A 13,091-nucleotide genomic window follows, 5' to 3' on the forward strand; every position below is an offset into this window, starting at 1 on the left:
AATGGGTATAAATATCACTGCCCCTCATAAACCGTACTAATTCTAACTGAAAACAATAGGACAACAGTAAACAACAGAATTTATTAGTTTTAAAACTGCGCTCAGTTCCTACCCCATCTCATCTATTCGACCAGGAATGCAGCGCGAAGTTTGAGTTGACTTCAACCACTGCAAATATTATGTTGCATTAGCGAACTCCAAGTAAGGGTTAAATACAGACACTTCAAAGGATCTCTTGTCATATATCTATGTCTATATTTCCTTTGCAATCTTTTTATATACGTGAGTTACAAAAAAAAGTAGCCGGGTTAACTTACTTTTTTTAAAAGAAATAAACTGAGTTGTCGACCTGAGGGGTTAAAAAGAAGCGCGCCGGAACTTGTTCCGAATTCTGTTTAAATTCTTCAAACCCCTGAAAATGTATGTTTGGAGGGAGCATCCACCAACAGGCAGACACTTTTAATAGTTGAGGAAGAGTGATAATAGACTTGGCTCCAAAAACATGAGCGTGGGAAGTCTGAAAAACTTGGGCTGGTTCTGCCGGCGACATCTCTGCAACCAATAGGCTTCCTGCATCCACCCTTCTGTTCCTTATAATTAGGGGTTTAACCACGCTGGGCTCGTTGGGTTACATCAGTTTGCTTTGAGTTGCAATTGCTATAAGGATCTCGTCTCTACGGAGCAGTGTGATGTGTGTATAGTTTGAGCTTTGCATTTTAAAGATTAAATCGTCTTTTTTGAGTTAAATATTTTTTTGGAAGAATGAGTGGGACCTATGAGAAAAAGCTGCCCGGTCTTCTTACGGACATCCAGGGTTCGATGGGATGTCATCCTGCGAAAGATTCTCCAACTCTTCCAGAGTCTACGGCGACAGATGTTGGTTACTATAACCCACAGTCCTGTCATCCTCCGCACGACTATTACCCAACTTCAGCCTATTCGCAACCAGTGAACCATTATCCGTACCATCAGTTTAATCTGAACAATCTTCCAGGGCCTGGCTCCTATTCAGAGAAGCCCGACTATGCTTACAATAACTCGTACCGTCAGTATGGCCATTTCCACAGGGATCACCAAGTTTCGGCGGCTGAGAGAGGTAAGGGCTCGGGAAATTCCCAATCGGTATCTGAAGCTAGAAGCAGTTTTGGAAGACTGTCAGACAGAATGCTGTTTTCAAACTAATGCATTCTCCGGCCGAGTAATGGAGAAGCCCGGTCGGTCGAATGACTGTCGGATGGCATGCGTCCGAACACACCTTAATTGAGTTAACTAGTATATCTACAGTGACCCGAACCAGCCGAAACACTGCACGATGAATGCACTTACTAGAACAGAGGGGCTAATCGGTTGAATATACACAGTACAATGGTGCAGTCTCTGGAGGTGAAGCATTCGATAGCCTGGCGCTATTAATGCACCAAGCACCGTGGCTACGCAAATGTGCGGTACTTTGTAGAGGGATTCCACTGTAATTTTTGACACGGTAGAAGTAACCAGGACGTTCTCGGGTACAGAATACTATGTCGTTAACTGTGTAAAATAGGAAGTGATGTGCGTGTTTCACAAGGGCACCGTCCAAGGCAGGGAAACTGACTGTTCGATGTTCCGAGTGAAAGCAGAATCCCAGGCGCAAATGTGAAAGTCGCGTCGTATATTTAGTTGGGACAATATTTTTTTTGAAAATGTGGGGTTTGCAGAAATCAGAAGCTGCAGGAAAGTTCAGAAGTGGTCATTAGTGCGTGTACTGTAAGTTGCATAAGCACGCTGTTTAAAATAGTTACTCCAAATTCTTATCGACATACAAAGATTGGTTTTGTTTCTGAACTGGAATGGGACGGCCCCAGATTCTACTTATGGACACTTGAATCCGACCAGCGTGGCGGGGTCGGGAAGTGGGTCGGGTATTGGGTTAACACCATAACTGGATTTCAGCTCCCGGTCTGAACGAACTCCCTCTGGCCAAACGCGGCACCAGCAAGCGAGAAAGCCCGGCATCAATGCTGCAAACATGCATTGGTGATGATGAGTTCTCTAATTCCCAGCAACTGATGGACCGTTCTAAAGCGAACAATCGCAGATGAGAACCACAAAATAGTCTCACGAGTCCGTGCGCTCCCTGTCGTGGGGTTAGTGACCTCTCTGTAGCACTGTGCATTTTCACTCTGTTAGGATGCCTTGCTTAATACCCCACGGGCATACTACATGAGTAAATATGTAAAGTCATAAATAAACAAACATGATTATACTGGGTATGCATGCAACAGAACAGGAAACCTGAAAAGAGATTCCACTATTCAAATTTGACAATACATCTCTCGTACCTTGCAATAATAATTATCAATGATAATAATTACCAGTTCCGTCCCTCTTTCTGTAATTTGTGCAATGAAAATAAACATTGACCTTAGTAACTGTATGAAAATGGCACGGAGTTTTGAGACAGTGTGTTTTTGCAATTAGATTAATCATCGTGACATCCTTGTACCCTGAAGGAATTCACCATCAGATTTTAATTCTGTTTTCTGTTTGATTTATTCTGCATTTACACCGTGAAATTGAATCCCTTGGTTAAGGGGAAATTGCTTGCCGACTGCAGTGTTGTGAAACTACGGCCATTCAGAGAATCTCTGTTTAAGTGTTTGTTTTGTGCTGAAGTTTCAGTGAAAGAAGAACCGGACCCCGAAGTGAGGATTGTGAACGGGAAACCCAAAAAGATCCGTAAACCGCGAACAATCTACTCTAGCTTCCAGCTGGCGGCTCTGCAGAAACGTTTCCAAAAGGCGCAGTATCTGGCTTTACCTGAGAGAGCGGAGCTCGCAGCTTCTCTGGGACTTACGCAAACACAGGTACACTCTAATCTCACGGTATCGGTGCGCCCACTGCTTTAGCATTTCACCCTGTATCCCCAGGCTAAGGCTTGCCCTGGGAAGATGAAGTTAGTATCAGTGTAGATTTAGGCTCCACACCCGTTTAGTTGTTGGAAAGGCCTTGTCTTTCATTTCTAACCCGGTTCATCGGCCGAGATAATGGTTTCTCTAAAATGCCTTAAATATCCTTCTCTGGACGTGTTTCCCACACATTCCACATAATCTTGCAACAGCACATTACTTGCACTTTCTCAATGTTTCTTTTTTGTAAATTCACTTTGTAGGCTAAATCGAAAATATTTTCCTTAAGTATTTTACTCTTTGTCATTGAGCCGTTCTTTGTGTATTGACAACCCTTATCCCTTATCATTAGACTATAAAACTTTACCAAACAAGCACCAATTAAATTAGGATAGTGAAAGGCTACAACATGGAGTGTGGGGCAAATTCATGACCAGGGGAGATGGAGAACAGTATTAATGTGTATTCATATTAATGAATTAATGACAAAATTGGATTCAGCAAATATTTACACCCACTGGGTTTATGTCCACTTGTAATTGTCTAGGAATACATGAAACTCAGTGCAATGTCTCTTCATCTATCTGAACCAGAGTGCTTAAACTACCTTTGCAAGTGGCTAGATAGAAATAGGAATTTGTTAATATTTTTGAGGCTCAACTCTTTGGAGAAATATGTCCTTCAATTCTCACTTTATTGTTAAAATGCAGCATTACCTATGACCTCTTTGGCAGAGAAGTTGTGACTGAAAGACCAATAAACAATCTCCTCTGATGGGAAACATTAGAAATTACAGGTATCATTGGAATGAACTATTTCAACCCAAATTATTTCAAAGGCCTCAGAAGGATTTTTTTTCTGTGTTGTTTTAAGATGGATTGCTATGGATTACTTAAAGGGCATCCATGAAGTATAAAGCAACCCAATTCAATATTATTTTTAGTAATTTACACGTTTGCATCTGTTAAATAGAAAGTACTTGGGAATGACCAACAAAATGAAATCAGATTTCCATCATAACAGAACTATGGTAAAATAGTTTCTACAATAATTGGTCTATGTATATAATTCCAGGTAATGAATTTATAATGGTACCTTTTGCTAATTATTTACATTTTCTCTTTCATGTTCTCAGCATTTGATTACAATATACTTCTTGCCAATTTTAATTATTTTTTTCTTTTTTATCTGTCTAGGTGAAAATCTGGTTTCAGAACAGAAGATCCAAATTTAAGAAGTTATATAAAAATGGGGAACTCACAATGGAGCACAGTCCCAACAATAGTGACTCAATGGCGTGCAATTCACCTCCCTCTCCAGCTATTTGGGAGAGTCACAGTTCGACTAGGAATCCCCTCCAGCATCAGACCCCACATAATTCTTCTCAAAACTACCTGGAAGACTTCAATCACTGGTACCCAACACACCCCTCAGGCTCTCACTTATCAGCAACAAATTCACTGCACCAGCCCCCGCCTCAGAGTACTGGAGCAGTCTATTAAAACTTTTATTTTTACTTCAAAACTTTGAACTTTTTGCCTTTTACTGTTTTGGAAAACAACAGCATCAACTTACATGTATCTAGCGCCTTTTAACATGGGGTAAAAGCTCTTTAAAGAATGAATAAATAAAATTCAACACCCACACTTCATGAAGACCCAGGGTAGAAATGAATTAGTCATCAGAACAACCAAGTAACTTCAAGAGTCCCCACACCCCCTTCCTTTTGTATGTGTGTACTACACATCAGTTGTAAATAATAACAAAAACTGTATATCAGGAAGAAAAATCAGAGCATTTTGTAACTCTGTCAGTTGTCAGGTTGTCACTGCACACTGAACTGATAATTGTCCCAATTTCAGTAACAAACAATATTCTGCATTCTTTGCCTATGTTTTATTATGTTATTTAAGGTTTTTTTTTGGTTTATTGGAGTGGTTAAATTATTACTGCCTGTATATTATTAGATTAGCAGCCAGTTTGTTTGATGTAGCAGATATAATGTATCCATTGAATTATGTCCAATGCAGTATGATAAAAAAAACATGGAACTTACTGTAAAATAGAAACTCAATTTGCAATAGACAATAGGATGGAGCACAAATTCTCTGACGAATAACAGGAACTGTATTTATGAAATTCTGTCTGAAATTATCTTTTTTTTCTAAAAAAAATGTATATAAAATTTTACACATCAATTGTAGAATAATAATTAAGAAACATCCTTGCGGGTAATTTCCAAGAACATGTGTGACACTGGGAGGAATTCCTCAAAGAGATCAACATTTCAATGTAACAATTTGGCTTGTAAAGGACACTCAGTAGACACTAACCTCTGTTGTAACTTATGGTCTGTTTTGTAATAAAATCTTTTAAATGTTTGTTTGATGATATCCTTGAGAAAAATGTTAATAAAACTCATCATTCCATGATTTGTTTTACTTGCCTTATTTTGGAAAAAGAACTGATTATTCCATGAAATATATTGACAAGAACAGTTGTGACTTAGTGTGAATAGTTGTGAATAGTTTAAGCTGTGACTTGAATTCCAATATTTACACTAATGCCTCAGTAAGTCATAAAAGTCACGATAAATAATTAAATATTCATACTTGCACGTGAAGTTGCATTTTATTGGGAGTGCCATTTTTGGCAGTGTTTATTTCCATCCTGGTTATAATAAAGAGCCTGGTGACCCAAAGTTACACCTGCATTTCACTGAGGACAAAGGCATTCTCGCTATATAAAAAAAGTATTCGGAGAGTTCGCCGATTTAAATTCTAGTCCACTTCCCGGATCGTGCTTAGATACAAGCACAGCAAAAGCCGAAAAATACAGGAAAGAAATATAGGTAAATGAAAAATATCAGAACTCCGCAAAAGGCCAGCATGTGGACAGTAAATAGTTAAAAGTACACCCATCTCCTGCTATTAAAGGCAGTTTGGTTTGAGGGCTGCGTGCAAAAGCTCTATAGGCGACAGCGAGGCAGACATTCTGGAGACACTGAGTTGTGTGGAGCAGGATTTTATTAGGCACGACTGCCAGAAAAAAAACTGCTCCATCGCCTGGGGTTAATATCGTGCTAGAACTCACATACCAGCAAGTGCATCAAAGCTGTTGCAATTGCCAGGCTGACTGCAACAGGAGCTGCCTGATTTAACCCCATTCTTACCAAACTCAGCCTCCGAATATCATACCGATCCGCATTTACAAGGCAGGGGACCTGTACGTCGTTTGACAGAAGTGGGGCCGGAGCGGAGGGGGGGGGGGGGGGGGGGGGGGGGGTGGGGGGTGGGTGGGGGGTGGGGTGGGGGGTGATGGGAGTGCAGAGGAATGGATTGTAACTTGATCCAAATGAGAAAAGTTTTCGAGCTCTCCCGCCCTGTTACATCTAATGCATCAGATTAATGTTTAGGATGGGAATCCATTTCAACCATTTTCATTTTCCTCAGGTAGTAAATTTAGAGATCCAAATAATTAATTCAGAATCCATTCAGGCTTTGAGATTTAGCAGCATTTAACTGTGAACACATTTACACTTCGGACATGACAGCTTTCACATAATTATGATACTTCATCGTTCAGACTCACATAAAAATCTGGAAATATAATTCATAACCGGAACAATGAATGTAGCCGCTTTAATTAACAAGACGTTACATATATTAAAATGTAAAGACGTGCCCTATACAAGCTTTCATTGTAGTATTTACACACTTCCATCTGGGTATAAACAGATCCGCGGGTGGTCCATTTTATAAGCTTTCTGGATATGTTTGTACTGGTTTGCACATCTATGCATGTAGGTGAGTGGTAACAATTCCCTCCTCGGATTGTGAGTACGCGTGAGGCTTCTCTGGCGTTCAAGAACACAAGCGCGGCGTCCTAACAACTGATCTCAGTATAAATCCTCACGTTTTACATCAACGGGGAAGTTTGTGAGTCAGTTATGTTTCTCCACTTGTGTACATCGTGGTGCTAGCAATAAATAAGTCTGCGTAATAGACACGCTACATTAGGAAATACCGTAGGTGGTAATTAAAATGACATAACGGAATCCTAACAACAGTCTCTTTATTGCAGTTGAAAGGAATTTGTATGTCTATTGCAAAGGATACGCCGCAGCTTTGAATCATGAGAACGAAAAAAACTAAAGTCCACAAGGAATGAGAGGCCAAGAACTTTTAGAAGTGCAGTGCTCTGCAGGATGCTTGTGAGGTGTCACATATATAAAATTTTAAAAAAAACTAAGATTGATTTCCATGTTAGCAGAGGATGTGGTCAGTCTCTGTAATGATAATTTTATTAACTCCAATAACTCAAATTAATCTAAAAGGAATAATTGAAAAAATAATGTGCAACTCGATGGATAGTTTTGGGTACAATGGATAGTGACACCTGTACAAAATCATTTGGAAAGAAGAGTTCCTGAATAGATGTCTAAATAATTAAATTATATCGCCAGATAAGAAACAAGACCGGCAATTTCATAGAAACCTTTAAATATAAATTAAAAGCGGCAGTTAAAACCGACTTACCATTTACCCGTCATCATTATTAAACATGCAGACATGATGTTTGCATTGTTTCACTGACATTTCACTGTTATTATATCGTTCCACTATTTCAGCAATTACACTGTAGGCTTAGTAATGGGTGATTTACAAATAACTTTCCCATTTGTACATAGATGTTCCTCTAAGATATAGAATGCATGAGTCGGAATGGTTAAAATAAAAGACGATAATGTTATGATCGTATTGTATCAATATCTAATGGACGGCTTCCACTAAAAAAAACTATGTGTGTATATACTCAGTAATATGCATTGCGGTGTGGATGTAATATGCGGGAAACAGGCGAACGACGCATTGTGGTTGGTTGGTGATACAATCATTCGATTTTTACTAACCACGAATACAAGTATCATCTTAGGAAGACTGCAATGTTAACAAATGTCCAATGTTGTGTCAGATGCATTGTAGTCGCCACAGCAATAGTCGTACAATAGCCTCCCAATAATCATACAACGAGCCATACAAAAGGTATACGTGAAAATGTTAAACATTTTGAGTTTTTGTTGTAAGAAATCAGTAGAACAAAGGCATCAGGAGCCTCCTATTATAATCTCTTGTACTTCCTCCAAAATGTAGATCACCCAAAATTAACCTAAAAGACCGGCATAGCGGCAAAGATGTGCAGAGCTTGGCATTCATTCTCACTTAATGGGTTAGTGTGTGAATTATGTCTGAAGAAAAGCGGTGGCGCTGAGCAGGTGTACAGTATATCTCGACCAAATCGCGAAAAAGCTGTTGGTTTATTAATTCAGTTCAATTTCTCGAAAAAAACTATCGTGATCCTTATTATCATACCAGACTCGGCGACAAAATTTGCACCTAAAATTTATGTTTGAAATACAAGGAAGAGATATTTCCGAATTTAAACTTCATCTGATCTTGTCTGCACAGGTGAACTGATTACCACAACCTACACATTTTTATTAGGTATTTTCCGGTGGAATTACTTTACTTTCTTTTGAAGTATCTTTACATTTTACAGTTGAAAGGAATTATAAGGAATAAACAATTCCAAACCCAATATTCAGTGCAGTTATAACAGATACGTTGAACTTTAGAAATAGTGAAAAAACACTGGTTCCAATTATACACTGGGACGGTGTATGTATATATATGTAAATATATAGTACTTGATAGTGCGTTGAAGTTTAACATAATTATACACTGTGTTTAATGGCTGGAACCAATAGCGATGTGTATGAAATGAAAAAAAAAGTTTTAAAAAATCGAAGCCAGCTTTTTGAATGCTGGAATATATTACGTGACACAGGTAGAGGGAGCAGTGGACTGCAATCATTTAAGATGGTAGAGATAATGCTGTTTTTAACTGAGGACTCTTCGCAATACAAAGAACAGCTCATAAAGACTTACGTTAAAACCATGTTTTTAAAACAGCCCGCCCATTAAGAGAAAGAAAGTGAAAGCGTTGTGCAGGGTAGGGGGAAGTGGCGAAAGGCAAGAGGTGAAGGTGATGGTGGGAGGTGGGGGTTAGTTGGTGGTGAGGTAGGGTTTATAATTAGAAATTGGTTAAAGCTCCAATTTCATTGTTCACGAACCTTCGTGTCTTCAGATGCTGCGTTTAACACACACACACACACACACACACACACACACACACACACACACATACATATAAAAAATGAAACTTCGCACCACGGGATGTGAAAGGGAACGAGCAGTGTATCGAATTTCGGTGCGTATGTTAAACACGAAATACATGGCACATCACAACGCGATGAAATCATGACATGGCATTTAGAATGTAGGAATTATCCTCTACACAATCTTTCAAGTGTAACTCATTGCAGACAGATAGACATGTGTTGCATTCAACTATATCCATAAAACAAGGATGAGTCTTCTTGTAGTCCCGCTTCGTGCCTTAAAGAAAACAAAACACTCAGCATCTTGTACATGAAGGCAGGAAACTGTGCAAAACAGCCCGCTGCTGCCCGTGCGGGGTTAAAACGAATGCCCTTCCAGCAATTCTTGTCGGATGAAATACTGTACCATTCGAACAGGGAGCTGCAACCTTACTTTCACTCGGTTCAAACCGAAAACGAGCTCGAAACTGGGGATGCGGATTATAATTTTATTCACACTTAAAGACCCTGACCGTTAGACATCAAAGCGAACAGCAGAATTTCATTTACATTTTAGGAGCCCAATCTGACCTCAAAAACATTTTTTTAACGATTACAATGGAAAGTATTTCAAGTATGTCCAAGGCAAGTTCCCTCACCTCACCTTAAAGGGCCACTTTCCCAACCTCTCTCCATGCATACAGAGAAATAAAAGACAAAATAAAACACAACTGATCTCGACTGCTTGCTCTGGACATGCGGCATCCTTTCCGGGATTTACTGGAGAATGTGTCCCAGAGGCTCATAATCATAAAAAAATAATCCGAACTGTAATTATATCAGTACGATTTGTATTCATCAAACAGCCCCAAGTTCGTCAAAGAGAAGAGTAAATAATGAATTCAGTACTCTGGAGTTCCTAAACCTTTCCAGTAATTATGCTGTTTGGAAGACTATACGTAGGCTGTCCAGATTGGACTGCTATTATTATAATCTCAAGCTTTAAAATTACCTATAATTTGCAAAGATGAGCAATTTCTCTATTCAACACATTTTATCCCATCTCTCGATGAGTAAACATGGCCAGTAATAAAGGCTAATTGAGCTGAGAATATAAAGAGGACGCTGATAGCAGAATTAATTCACACTTGGAGCTTTAACCAGAGCTAGCTGCACCGCCGCTGTTAGCTCCATTCCCTACACTTTTACTGAATGTATTTCAGGGAGAGGGGGGGAAAGCTGACAAATTGTCATTCTGTCCAGGCTTCAAAATAATTTCTGTGTAAATACCAGCCATAGCAGGTAAGCCAAACCCTTCGCTTATCCTTCTCGTATGCTCTGAAACAGATATTTTCTCGACTAGAGTTAAGAGATATAATTATCCTATGTATTCAGTGCATTGGTTAATGAGAGGGAGAAACGCGGGGATGTCCAGCAATATTGCAAATCGACATGTTAAGTTTCGGTTTGTGAGTAGAATGTGTGTTCTGCTCACCCCTGTGGTAGTATGTGGTATGTTTTTCTTTGCCTCGAAGGCATTCTTAACGTTTGGCAACCTGATTCGGCTTGTGATCTTTGTTAATCCCACAACTTTTCTGCATCGATGGTCGATCCGTTAGGGCGCGCCTGGGATAGTTTTCTGAAAACTACGGACAGGAATACGGACTAATTGTTCAAATCCCATAACCGCAGTCCGCTGGGGTCAATGGGGGGGGGGGGGGGAACTAATGAGCTGCCTTGATTAGATCATTCAAAATGCATGTATTTTTTTTAAAGAAAGGTCTACACCCAGTTATGATTTCCTGGTGTACTCTGTTCCCCTAATACCCCCAAAGGTATACCGAGTACATAGCATTATTTGTCCCCTCTTATCAGGCAGGTTTGTTGATACATTATTTGCTGATTATTCAAGTGCATGAAAATTACTTACAGGCCTGATGCTGTAAATGCGGAGACTGAACTGAACTCAATAGGCAGGTCATCTGAAAATATGCTAACGTTTAAGAGGGGAACTCTTAAGGCTAAAGTATTTTGAGATCAAATGTGTCATAATAGAGGGTATTTCAGGTGGCATTTTAAATACAACGGTGTAAAGAGATCTATCTTTAAAATAAAACTTGTTCGAAACTAGACAGGAATGGTTAAGTAACAAATTTCTCTTGGGATCACCGCTCGCTTTCTTTCTGAACAATTATTTCGGATCTATTGGCACCATTCTTCCTTGCTGCCATTTACTGGGGGATGAGAGGGTGAGGGAGAGTTCGGAGAGTGTTGGAGGCGGAGGGCCAGGCATCTTGTATTTTTCCCACAAAAGAAAACGTTATGGAATGTGAGGAGTTAACATTTCAGTGCAATATTCAGCCGTTTTCTATTCAGTTCTCGACACTAGGTTGTCTGTAGGTACAGTAGCTGCGTATTACCAGGAAACAGACAAATGTATATTCCGTTCAGTAATACATATAGAATGTTACTGCCACAGCATAAATACCTTTCTAATGCAGATTTCTTGGTTTGCTTTCTATATCGATCCAAAGCATGTTTCTTTTCCTTTTATCAGTATTTTGTTGATTACAATATACACCTGCAAGTAATTTAGGTAATAACAACTCAAATCTGTGCAACAAAACTGCAGCCGGAGCATCTGCCTGATTTCGCGTTTTTTTCCACTCGGGATTGTTACATATTAAGCAGCGCATTTAGGCGACCGAAAATTGCTGGTAATTATCTTGATGGAAAGCGCTTTATTCAGGGAGCTACAGTCAAAATTGCTCTAATTACAGCCCCTTTCACACAAGCATAAAAAAATCTTAAAATAGCAGAGAAGTGGGCTTTGCACACGGTTTCCAGAGCAGATGTTACGGGGGGAGGCTTGACATGGGAGCTTTTATGCATTAAAATCTGTAAATACCACTATCTTGTCTTGTAGACTGACTTTGACAAAAAATTGGGAGAGCTAACGTGGATTTCAATACGTGTTGTAGTTTGCGAGGCATGACAGGTAGAGATCAGAGACACGTGGTAAGTAATACGTTTCTTAATTGGGAATGTTAGACACAGGTGTATCTGTCAGACCTTTGAACAAGGAATATAGATTTATCCGCTTTCAGGTTTTAAAAAAAACGTCGACCATATTTTTCCATGCCTAAAGGCTTAAAGGCCGTTAGTTCCGACTGACAATCAGTGCATATTATTACTTAATCAATCACTTTTGGCACAGCGGATTTATGTTTACTTGGCTAACCACAGGCTTACTGTAGCGGATTCTTAGTATTCATTAATATTCAGTAAAAAAAACGCATATAAAAATGATGGCATATGTTTAGTGGCGTGGGGGGGGGGGTGTATAAAACGTGTTGTTTCCCATTTATACTTTACATAGACCACAACGAGTACACCCTTAACATTGACTTTCAAATATCAAAATTCATACAGAATGCTGAACAAAATAACTTTCACCATCTAAGTGTACATAAGGAAGATTGAATTTGGACTGAAAGGCAAAGGGAATATTGATTTCAGAAATGGAATTAAGTATACACTTTGGGTCGTTATGATGTGGAACTGTTCGCCGGCGACAAAATCGATTGGCAAAGTGGATAGGGTAAAGTACATCAGCCGGAAGTTTTAACAGACAATACACGCACTGAATATTGGAAAGACAGGTTATTACCTGCAATTATTCTATGTGTGACAAGTACTAACTTCCATTTTTTTCTCAATTACATTTTAGGGTCTTAAGATGGCATGCGTCACTTTAACGCTTATTCTTAAATAGAAAATATACCACATAAACATGCCCCCAGCGCCCACCCCACCTCACACACGCCGCCAAAAAAAATGTTTCTTTGAATTTTTATTTAGTAAGCTGCATCGGCTTCAAGTAATGTCGTCAGTTTTTGCTTCATCAAAAAAATAGAGATGCAACAATCAAGAGAAATTTGCCATCCAACAATTGTTCTAACTGAACTAACGCTCCCGCAACATCAGTGTAATACCAGGTCAAAGGGGCTTGGGCCCTCGGTTACCACACTCCAAACAACAGC

General features: G+C 39.4%; 1 protein-coding gene across 1 annotated transcript; it reads left to right on the top strand.

Annotated features, from left to right (window-relative positions):
- Positions 1 to 605: 605 nt before the first annotated feature.
- On the top strand, positions 606 to 5,320 carry dlx3b (distal-less homeobox 3b). The gene is made up of 3 exons (XM_052038634.1): positions 606 to 1,096; positions 2,656 to 2,846; positions 4,085 to 5,320. The coding sequence occupies exons 1-3, from the start codon at positions 763 to 765 to the stop codon at positions 4,388 to 4,390; spliced, it is 831 nt and encodes a 276-aa protein (XP_051894594.1). The 5' UTR covers positions 606 to 762; the 3' UTR covers positions 4,391 to 5,320.
- The last annotated feature ends 7,771 nt before the right edge of the window (positions 5,321 to 13,091 follow it).

This window comes from Pristis pectinata, chromosome 25 (assembly GCF_009764475.1).
Source record: "Pristis pectinata isolate sPriPec2 chromosome 25, sPriPec2.1.pri, whole genome shotgun sequence".
Taxonomy (NCBI): domain Eukaryota; kingdom Metazoa; phylum Chordata; class Chondrichthyes; order Rhinopristiformes; family Pristidae; genus Pristis; species Pristis pectinata.